The 12050-nt window shown below is 41.0% G+C and overlaps 1 protein-coding gene across 1 annotated transcript in view; it reads right to left on the reverse strand.

Annotated features, from left to right (window-relative positions):
• The window catches only part of LOC136855242 (fibulin-1-like), a 16103-nt gene extending 4275 nt beyond the window's left edge, over window positions 1–11828 (reverse strand). The window contains exons 1-4 of the mRNA XM_067132144.1: window positions 11698–11828; window positions 3887–3977; window positions 3195–3323; window positions 1584–1694 (exon numbers count right to left, since the gene is read on the reverse strand). Of these exons, the coding sequence (XP_066988245.1) occupies window positions 1584–1694; window positions 3195–3323; window positions 3887–3977; window positions 11698–11772 (406 nt within the window). The 5' untranslated portion in view covers window positions 11773–11828. The remainder of the gene's footprint in view (window positions 1–1583; window positions 1695–3194; window positions 3324–3886; window positions 3978–11697) is intronic.
• Window positions 11829–12050: the final 222 nt, after the last annotated feature.

Consider the following 12050-nt stretch of genomic DNA (forward strand, 5'->3'; position numbering starts at 1 on the left):
GATATACTTCACAAACTCATAATTACAACTTTGATTCTCACTGACTCGCTGCTAAGGGAAAACTTGGTTTTTGTTGTCTGGATAATGTAGAAAAAATATTAAACAAGTTGATTTTTCACCTTCTATGAGATTCCTAGCTGAGGATGAACTTAAGTGCAGATTAATTCATTTTCTAGCAGCAGGAACAAATGAAATGCACGAACAAATATCTCTAAAAAGACAACTTCATGGAAACGGCAAACCAAATTACTTAATTTCCTCGGCTATAATTTTTATTCATTATTGCAGGACGTAGCTCTCTTTAGCATTTGTGAGCTAAAAGAAAGGGAAAAAAATATGCTTTCATCTTGCCGTTACAAGGGTTAAAAATTGTCTATATGACAGCATCAGGCATAACGTAGAAAAGTTCCTAATGTCAAAGTCACAGTTTTTTAAATGAAGGGGTAATATCAAATTCCCTGGAGTTCAGGCAAGAAAGTTCTTGACAAATCTCATTTGAGTAAAAAGCAGAGGAGTTAGCGTTTAGCAACTCATTAAAGTGTTAGGCTAGAATTAAAACCTGTGGACAACGTTGGAATGAAATCGTTTGACAACACTTGTGACCAATCCATTTAAATATAAACACTCTTAATGAGTGTTTAGGGTCCCAATACATGAAGTTTATATGAAAGCGAAACTACCACAAGCACCAGTTGACTTTTGCATACCCCAGTTGCAGGTACAATCATAACCTCCGTTTGTATTTTGGCACTGGGAATTTGGACCACACGGATTGCTGTTACATTCATTTATGTCTGTTAAAACGAAGAAAACTAGGTAAATATTGAACAGAGGGAGACAGACAGACAGACAGACAGGAGAGCCACATACCCCACATGTGAAATAGTCATTATGATTTTGGTGAGGTTGAAAGCGTTCAGATGTACCACGTAGCACTCCCATCACACTTGGAAAGAGAAGTAAAACCTATCATATAAAATCACTGTTTAACGTAAAGAGTTTCTACATCAGGGTCATTATGCAAAGTTTTTCCACAACATCTCATTAATTAACACGAGTGTGGGATGAATTTGAGGACATGGCAATGAGGTCTCCACAATACCATTTTGATATGAGGCTTTAAAGAAGCAGCGAGGAACCCCTGACAATAATGTTACCTGAGTGAATTCTGAAAGAATTTTGATAACTTGAGCACCAACTACATAAAATAAATCATAAAGGCGAGAATGTATAAATGTACAGTAATACTCTGCTCCACATTACTCAAACCCTTCTTTATCCTGGCATTCTGGATCGGCGGGGCAGGTCTCTACCCCTGTTGCGCTTTCATCCTGTTTCAATGTAGCTGCCAAAAGCAAGAAAATAAAATGACTTCTCTTTGCATAAGACTTTGAAATAGTCTTAATTGTTTAGGATATATATATAGATATATATATATATATATATATATATATATATATATATATATATATATATATATATATATATATATATGTATTTTCTTTTTACTCACATAAGACTTTTCCAGAGTCTTATGGAAACAGTAGTTACTTTTCAACACTGGCTCTTTAGGTGAAACTTACCAACACAAGCACCGTTGACTTTTTCGTACCCAGAATTGCAGACGCATTGATAACTTCCGGGTGTGCTCACGCAACGGGAGTTTGGACCACACGGATTGCTGTTACATTTATCTGGTAAAACGAAGAAAATCATGTAAATATCAGAGAGAGAGAGAGAGAGAGAGAGACAGAGAGACAGAGAGAGAGACAGACAGACAGAGAGACAGAGACAGAGAGAGGGAAAGTTTACGTATCCTGTGATGATGTCCAAGGTGCTTTTATGCAATACGTAGTGCTCTCATCAAACTTAGAAGAGAAATGAAGACATATTAACACCTCCGCAACATTTTGAAATGCAAATAAGGTTTTGCATAGGACGCTGAGGTGTTCTAGTTCATATAGCATCACAAATCACTATTTAACAGAAAGAACTTAAACAGATGGGTCACTAAGCAAAGTTGTTCCCTAACATCCAATTACTTGAGTTTGGAGTAACTGAGAGTACTTAACAACTTCAGCACCACATACATAAAATAAATCAGCAAAGTGAGAATGTAGCAAATGTTCAGGAACACTGTACTCCGCATTGCTCAAAGCCTTCTTTCCCTGAGTTGGCGGGGCAGGTAGTCTACCCCCTGTTGCGCATTCATCCGGTTTCAACGTAGTTGCAAAAAGCAAAGAAATACTATTACTCAGCTATGAAACGATCGCGAGAAAGGACGACTATGATATCTCTCTAAGTAGACCGCACGAATTCGCAAGTTATTCAGGAGACAATGAGCCCAGATACTCCTAGAAATAGTTGAAAAGAAGTCTTGAAGCAATCACTAAACTAATTGTCTTCGGATCGTGTTTATTTTGACAAAGACATGTAAATGAGACTATGAAATATACTACCTTGAAGCGTTTTTTGAGCCAGTATCTAATACTGAATTCAATGACTATCTAGCTCAGGTTAAACTTGGATTTCATATACTATCAAAGTATATGAAATCCAAGTTTAATCAAAGTAAGTGAGCTCCATAATAAAATCCAAAACAGATTTTACATCGCAGGGAAATCTGGAAAATATGACCTAGCAATGTTTATGCTGCATATTTCCAGAAAACAATGAAAGATATCTGTCATTTGACATCAAAGTTTAGTAGAGATTCAAAAACTTCAAGTTTAAAATGGAAATCGAGAAGAAATGTTCTTGATGAAAAGAAAATGACGAGGAAATGAACAAGAAATCTGTTTCTATAGAGGTGCTTGAATTCGTACAAAAATCTTCCTATGGATACATTTATGGTAAACAACATTTGTTTTCACGTGTCACAACAGTCCAGGCAGCTTACTTCCTAAATGATATTCTTTATACACCACTGTGCCATATAACTGCAATTCTTCTATCCAGTGTTGACACAATCCGTTTTACTTTATTGTAAATTTTGTGCCAGTGACTCCAAATCACAGTAGTTCTTAATGATAAAGTAACAATTGATATTTAAAGGAATATTTAAGAAATTGGCGTAGAAGGTTCACTCGATATACTAAACTGCTGAGATGGATGTACAACTGAAAAATTGTTTACTTGCTCAGGAAAACGAAATAACAACTTCGCGAACTACATGTTTACTGAGTACTTCTTACTTTCTATACAACAGGAACAGTGGGCCATTTTGCATTCATTTGGCAAGAAGATGCCGTTGCAGTCTTCTTTCTGCTTGCTTTCAATGCAATAGCCACCGCCGGTAATGCATGCGGGAGTCGGTTGACAATCTGTAAAGTTAGAGGAGTAACAGATGAATACCTGTCTCCAGTTAATGCCGAAAATAATTAAATTATGTAATGAATAGAAACAAAAGAGAATTTCCCTTAGCAAAAATGATAAGACATTTGCATTCATGTTTTACGCTCATAATGATGATGAAGATATTTTTCTATTTAATTCATAATTAAAACATTTATCACTTTCACAATACTGTTGTGCTGTTTTAGCATTAACATAGTCTACGTAACAGTTTGAAAAATACTGATATATGGTGTCAAATGAATGCAAATATACGAAGTTTATTACATACGACAAAGAATCCACAAATATAACATCAAAATGACTAACGACATGTTTCATGGAGAACAAACACCAGTGAGGATGATATGGACTTCTGTCATATCGTTTCTAACTTTCTACTGTGTATGGTTCAGTTCTACTCACGTAACCTCGGTAGGGCTTAGGAAAAACAAAAATTGACGTTATTGGAGGACTTCGTGTACCTCCAGATTTTAAGAGATGTGTCAACTTGTAAAATTGACAAGAAAATTAGAAAATTAAAGGAACTTACCATGTTTATTCCCAGGTTCAGTCTCACGTTTTTGCAGAGATTTTACACCAAAATGAACAGGTTTTTTCTCAAAATGGTGGAGTCCAGCTCTCTATAAGAGAAGAAAAATCAGAGGAGAAAAGTATGTAATGATAAACAAATTCTGAATAAAATTTCAGCATTTATACAACATGACATAGATTACAGCAGCATTTACGAATTTATTTATTTATTTATTTGCTTATTTATTATTATTATTATTTATTATTATTATTATTATTATTATTATTATTATTATTATTATTATTATTATTATTATTATTATTATTTGAAGGAGTAGACCCTCTTTTAAACAGGTCTTATTAAAAAGGATGGTATTGTATTGATGCTTAATTTATCTTATATAGCAGTTCTTTACCTTTCCTTATGATTCGCCAGGCTCAGCGATGTTAGTCAGCAACTGGCTGATAGTCATGTTGGAAAAGGATATGAATATGGGGAAGTCCTTATTAAAATATCCAATCAGAAAATCGTTCGTCTGGATTCAGGTTCTATTTTAGGTGGGTACTGTCGACATGCGCCGACCAGCTTCGTTGGTCATCCTCTGACGTGCTGCAGAAGGTCTGAAGAACGAGGTTTGGGTTGGTATTTTATAGGGTCTTGATCGGTGCTGAATTATGATTGGCTGCTGGGGCATGTACCTGGCGAACCATTCTCCCAGGTCGATGTGCTTAACGGCGTTGTAGTGCTGGGATGAATGGAAGAATTTCGATCCTCCTATGCCGATTTTGATTCGACGCTCGCTATGGGGATCACTCGCATGTCTCCTGGCTGCCGTGGGAGAGAAATATTTCCGCGTAATGTTGAGGGCTGGTTTCTCCTTCCAATGCAATGCTTCAAGAGGCGTATATGGCGGTGGTCGGTAGTTCGGTCAATTATTTCGATGTTCGTGATTATGTTTTTTCTTTCTATTTCGGTTATGACGGTCCTGGCATGATTAAAGATAGCCCCTAGGCGTGGCAGGAAATCCTTGGAGAAACGCATGGTGGTCATACCGATAAGAACCGAGGCATCCTCGACGGGGCATGAGTAACGGTATACCATGCTGGTTTTCAAGGGGTCCTGCTGAGGGGGCTGTTACGCATAACCGGCTGCTCGTTTTTTGCTCTTATAATAAAATAAACCAGATGTATATTCTTTTGGAGTCAACAGGGCTGACATTATTTTCTGGCGATGTTTTTGAGAGCACGTCGTCTTCTTTTATATTTATGGTGAAATTGTCCTTTATAGAAGAGTTTAGCGCTCAGGGCATCGAGGCGAGGTTCTGATGGTACCATCTATCGATGTTCGCCTGATAGACTATATTCCGGTTTGAGGTCCATTGTCGACACGCAGGGTCTGGGCTACATGTTCTATTTCTCCGTGTGTTGCCCCAGGAGGAGCAGGTGGAGAGGGCCTCTGATGTAGGTGCTGATGGTGAGCGCTCACACACATGCCCAGGTTCGTGCTTGCAGGTGGGGACCTCAGAGAGAAAGAGGCTCTCTCTGTTCCACAAGGGCGTCAAGGAAGGGGAGGCAGCGGTTTTGGCCTGCCTCAGTGAGAACTGAGGCAGCTGGTGGCTGTGGAATGCATGCCTCAGGTTTTCGATCTCCTCTGGGAATTGGCATGCTGACGTAGGTGTCATCGATGTAGCGCACGACATTTTGGTTTGTATATTCCTCGAATACCCTTTGCTCCACAGTGCCCATATAGAAATTGGCGAAGAGGACTCCGATAGAAGAACCCATCGCCACCCTGGTCGATCTGTACATATGGGTATTACGATGGTTGGAGAAAGGGGGCCTTTTATGCATATTTCCAGGAGGGCGGGAGGCATGCTCTAGGGATGTTATGGATGGGTGGTGGGGTCCCTATACACAAGGTTCAAGATCATTTGATGGTCTCATCGACGGGGATGTTGGTAAAGAGGGACTCCACATCCATCAAGCTGAAGCAGCCTCCAGGCCGCTCTAAGGCCTCCAGGAACTGCTGACGACTTCAGACTGTGGCTGCTCGGGACATATGATAAGTGATGGTATTTAGCCTCTTAGCCAACTGGTATGTCGGGGACAGGAATCTGACTGATGATGCGCAGGGGTTACCTTGCTTATGTGTCCTGACGTTCCCGTAGATGTGCCCCCAGGTCATAGTCCCCGTGATTGGTGTAGGTGAAGGGGCGTTAGAGGCGGCGCGTTGACCGCCTCTATGATCCTGTTCGCCTCCCGCCGGATCCTGCCACGTTCTTTGTAATTTCTTGAATTTGGGTACTGTCCCCAGGATATCATCAAACTTGATGGTAGTCTCGGTGTTTATGAGGACGAAAGCGGCGGTCTTGTCGGCCCCGCAAAACGGTGATGTCTTTCTCTCCTCAACTGCTTGGCCGCCTCCTCAGGTGCCGGTCGATGATGATGATTTTTAGAATCGCCCCGGTCCTGCTGAGGCTGGCTAAGATAACCAGGTTGCTCGCTTTTTTGTTCTTATAATAAATAACTAGATATATTTTGTTGGAGTCAACAGGGCTGGATTATTTTCGATGATGTTTTGAGGGCATCGTCAGTTTTCTTATATTTATGGTGAAATTGTCCTTTATAGAAGAGCTCTATGCGTTCAGGGCATCGTGGCGAGTTCCTCCTGGAACGACATACACGGAGAAATAGAACGGCAGCCCAGGACCTCGTCGACAATGGACACTCAAACCTGAATATAGAAGAGTCTATCAAGGCGTAACATCGACAGATAAAATATCAGGAACCCGCCAATGCCCTGAAACGCACAGAGCTCATAAAGGATAATTTCACCATAAATATAAAGACGAACGCCCTCAAAAACATCATCAAAAATAATGTCACCCTGTTGACTCCAACAAGAATATAAGCATCTGGTTATTTATTATAAGACCAAAGACGAGCAGCCCAAGGCGCGAATAACCCAGCCCTCAGCAGGACCCCTCTCGAAGAAAAACCAATGTGGTATACCGGCACTCATGCTTTCGTCCATATAACACGGTTTCACATTGGTATGACCACCATGTTTCTCCAAGAGATTTCCTGTCACGCCCAAGAGTGGCTATTCTAATCATGCCAGACCGTCCATAACCAGAGAATAGAAAAACATAATCACGAACATCGAATAATTGACCGAACTACCGACCACCGCCGCCTATGTTCTTTGGAAGCATTGCACATTGGGCGAGAAACCAACCCTCTGACACGCAGGAAATATTTCTCCCCCCACGCAGCAGGTGGAGACATGCACCGAAAGTGATCCCTTATAGCCGAACGCAAGTGAATCAAAATTCGGCATCGAGGATCAAAATTCTTCCATTCATCCTCAGCACTACAACGCCGTTTCTGTACATCGACCGGGAGAATAGGTTCCGCCTGAGGCATGCCCGGCAGCCAATCATAATTCAGCACCATCAAGACCCCTATAAATACCAACTGAGGACCTTCTGAAACAGAGAGCTGCTACAAACAGTCAAAAATGTCGTTCATCAGAGGTTCAGGAAATAAGAATTGAAAATGGCTGGAATGGTGTGCTAAACTATCAGAGCACACACATCCCTTTAGAACTATGGAAATGGCTGAACATAGCTGAAAGAAGAAGACATGGTAGCAACTTCACCTCAACCCTAGAAGCAGCAGAGAGACTAGCAACGTCCTTTGTTGACAGGACAAAAATCAGACAATCTCTCTCCTGGAAACCAGAAGATCGACAGGATCAGCTTGCACCGACTGATGGGAAGAAGTCAACGAGGCTTGCCTCACACCAGATGATACGGACACCCCTACACAGTAGAAGAACTATGGGCAGTATACAAACTGCAAAGACACAGCACCAGGAGTGACAGATAACATATACACGATAAGTAACATGGGTCCTGCAGGAGAAAACGCCTTCCTGAGGATCATGAACAAAACACATGCAGAGCACACAGACCAATGACTTGGAGGCAACAAGACACAAAGCCAATTCCAAAACCTAAAGATCCAGACAACCTGAGACCCATAGCACTGGTCTCCTGCATGGAAAACTGAGAGAAAAATGGTGCTCAACAGGATAACATACAAAATTGGTCCTCTACACAAACAGCTATATGCATACCAACAAGGAGTTGAACTACAGTGTCTGACGGATGTCCTCAGCATAAATCAAGGAAAGGCCGTAGTAAAGTCCTCATAGACTTTGAAAAGCCTTCTGAGCTAGCCAGTCCAGCAGCAGTACTCCACTCACTGATGAAGAAAGGGAGTCAAAGGACATCTTCTAGCCTGACATAAACTATGTGCTAAGAAGACAGGAAAGGGTCACCTCCAAGGGGTGATATCCACCTTCCATGACTTGGAAAATGGCACACCACAGGAGGGCACACACATCAAAGTAAGCCCCTGTCTCAATATTCTCATGGGAGAACCTAGCCTCACTGCAGCTTCCCACAAGGTAGAAATTTCTCATATACGCGACGATGTGCATAGTCGCAAGAGGACCTGTCAGAGTGCCCAAAATGCAAAGAGCCCTCAATGAAATCAGCAAAAAGTCGTGGAGGAACTAGGCCCTCAAAAAATCAATATAAATAAGACAAAGGCCATGGTAGTGATAAAGCACACATGGATTCACTCCCAACCACTCACAATAGGAGCTGAACTGCCAGAGTGGTGGACAAGCATGTATCTGGGAATCATCCTAGACCAGCAGCTAACCTTCAAGAACGAAATCAAATACCAAAGGAAAGAGCAGAAGCAAGAACAGCAGCAATGAGATATATGTCAACTTGAAGGATGGTGCAAATGAACATGTACAGAAAACGTACTATATAGCCTGCACACAGATCATTGATAGACTATGCTGCCCTGCCCTGGTGTGCTACCAGAGGCAACAAAGGGAACTCTGAAGTGCACACAGAACAAGGCAATGAGACTCATGCTTGGGGCACCCATGTGGACAAGATCAGTAACCTCAGGCTTGAGACTAACATGCCAAAAGTGAAGATAGGATTGTACAGAGAAATGCCAGTACAATGGCAAAATCTTCCTCTCAGAGAGACTCAATCTCCAAGACCAGAACAAAGGGGGAGAACTAAATAAACATCCAGAGATTGAGCCCGAACTCCTACTGAAAAGCACCAGTGTGACAACATCAAGAGGTTAGATATGCAGAAGCAATGCTGGAACATGAGACCAGACACAGGCATGATGCACATATCCCGCCCTGGAAAAAAGGATTATGCAAAATTCCATTACACACACCTTCCCAGAGCAAAAGAAGACTGCTCAAGAGAGAACTAAGAGCAGCACTTCATGAGTCTATCAGAACACTGAAATCCTGGGGTCCCAAACATACTACACCGATGGCATTGTGATCAGAGAATAAAACTACTGGGAGCAGCAGTATATTCTAAACAATTTCCCCAAGCATGCTGAGAACATCAAACTGCTGCCTCAACAATGCAGACAGAATTAGTAGCGATAAGACAGGTACTACTGTACTTTCTGGAAAATGAGGAAGGACCTGCTCATCATCCACACTGACCTGCAACCTCCATGCAGGTTTTGCAACAAATTAGAATTAAAAGAACAAGGCTCTTGCTGGGATCAAGTCACTGCTTACCAGCACAGCTAAAGAGGAAGATTCAGTCACTGTGAACTGATACCGAGTCACATAGGAATTCCAGGCAATGATAAAGCGGATGAATTGCTACATAATAAGGTGTTACTGGACAGAGTGCAGATCCACATACAACCTGCACTACAACAGATCAAAAATGCCACAAAACCGCCTATGAGGTAAAACATGCTGAAGGACTCATGGGCCTGACAGATCACTCCCGACTGCCAGATGGTACAAAATGGCAACTGACCCAGTGCCTCCCCAGACAGGCACACACCGAGAAAACTAGCTGTATGTATTCACAGACTAAGGCTAGATACAGAGCCTGCTGGGAAATTGTTAACCCAGTGTCGACCATGTGAGCACTGTGAGGAAGAAACACAGCAGCCTCTCCTACACTACCTGCTAGAATGCAGAGAGACAGCACTGCTCAGAGGCGAAGTACAAGCTGATGTAAACTCACCAGACGCAGCTAAAAATAGCAACACTTGCAAAGGCAATAGTCGAGGACATCGACACACATCCCCAGCTGCAGTAAATTTATCGCACCAAGATAGGAACAGCAATGAGAATATCAAACTCTCACTTTCTACTTTCTATTGATTATGAATGTAATGTTATGTGTTCAGAGTGGCACTGGCCACAACTCACTTAATATGTACTTTCATACACTAATTACAAACAAACCAAGATGGCCCCTTTAACTACCACCATCATCCTCCTCAACTCATCCCATCCCCTCACCGTAAGGCCCTATACACATCATCTCTGCTTATTCCAACTGAACTACTCTACCACTAAGAATAGTCTGCAGGACTCTAGGGTTTAAAGGGCTGACAACCCCACTTGCAATGTTTCTTCTTTTTTTCAAAGGCCTTACATCTTTCAACCACTACCATCCGACATATTCTCCCACTACAACCATCATCCTTCCTCCATCCACAACTGTTCCTACTACTGAAATCTCTTTCAAATTTCCTATAACAAATGACCTTCTGAATTTTTCAGATCACCTACGGCCAACAAGGGAAAGGCCCGTGCCAACACAAGAGTTGGCTTAATACAATACAACAAACAACTCATTTCTTCAGACCTTCTGCAACTACGTCCAGAGGATGACCAACGAGCTGTTCGAAACATGTCGACGGTACCCAAATAGAACCTGAATCAAGACGAACGATTTCGATTGATATTTTAATAAAAGACTTCCATATTCCGCACACTATCCTTTTCCAACATGAATATCGGCCAGTTGCTGACTAACATCGCTTAGCCTGAAAAAGCAATCATAAGGAAAAGATAGAAAAGACACTATAAGATAAATTTCATAATACAGCCATCCTTTTAATATTATTATTATTATTATTATTATTATTATTATTATTATTATTATTATTATTCGGAAGATGAACCCTTTTCATATGGAACAAGCTCCATTCACGCAGTTAACTTGAAATTAAAGTCAAAGAATATGGTGTTCATTCGAAAGAAGTAACAGAATATTTAAGTGAAGTACTTTGCACTTTTTCTTTTTCTTCCTGTAATGAGTAACAGGTCCAGGGTTCAGCTCAATGTCTCCCGAAAGAATTAAAATTAACATCTTCAAATCAGTAGTAAAACTGATAAATGGACTCATAACAACAGTATTATTGTAAAAATCAACAGATCAATAACCAAGACTACCATCAACAACAACAGTATTTACGTTATTTACGTAAAATTCTATTAAAAGTATAAATAAACGTGACCATATGTTATCGAAAAAGGCACCGGAAGCAACTGGTCAGATGAGAAATCCGCCTGTTTGCCACACAACAACTGGAGGAGGACGGTCAAGATATCTAGGGAATTATATAAACATCAGAAGGGAAAGATTAGGTAATGCGAAGGCACTTTCCAAGCTAATCCACCAAAAACAACTTTTGCTTTTTTCAAACAGCCTGTCCTACACTTTTCGAAGAAAAAACAGGAAAGTGAACAAAAAAAGAGTATAAATGCCTGAATATAAATGAGAAACCCTTACCCAAAACCTACAAAGAAGAGACCCTGTTCTAGAAAGGGGGAATGATTTCAATACTTGAAACATTTCATAATAACACAAATTTATATTAAGGCCTGAAACCTAAACATTCAAACTCATTGGCTGAAATAACTTCAATTCACTCCGATAAAGTTAATCATAGGATTACCTCGGGAACGGAGAGAAGTGCTTGCGCCAAGGCAGAGATGAAGCCTAGGAGAACTAATGTTGTCTTCATGATCATGTCAGGTCGAACACTGAGGCAAATTCACAGTAGGATGATCTGAGCTGTGTGTAACGGCTCAAGCTAGTTCCCACCTTTTATCTGTGCTTGTAGACTTGGCCAGGTGGCACTCACTCAGCCTGCGTTGACAGCCAACACCTGGGCTCGATTTCGTTAATGGCAGACCACCGAGAAGTAAGATTTGTAATCTATTTCTCTAAACCCTTTGAGAAAGAAAAATGGAAACTATATGTGAAGATGCAACACTTATATCAAAATATTTCTCTCAGTTATGAAGA

The sequence above is a fragment of the Macrobrachium rosenbergii genome, chromosome 31, assembly GCF_040412425.1.
Source record: "Macrobrachium rosenbergii isolate ZJJX-2024 chromosome 31, ASM4041242v1, whole genome shotgun sequence".
NCBI lineage: Eukaryota > Metazoa > Arthropoda > Malacostraca > Decapoda > Palaemonidae > Macrobrachium > Macrobrachium rosenbergii.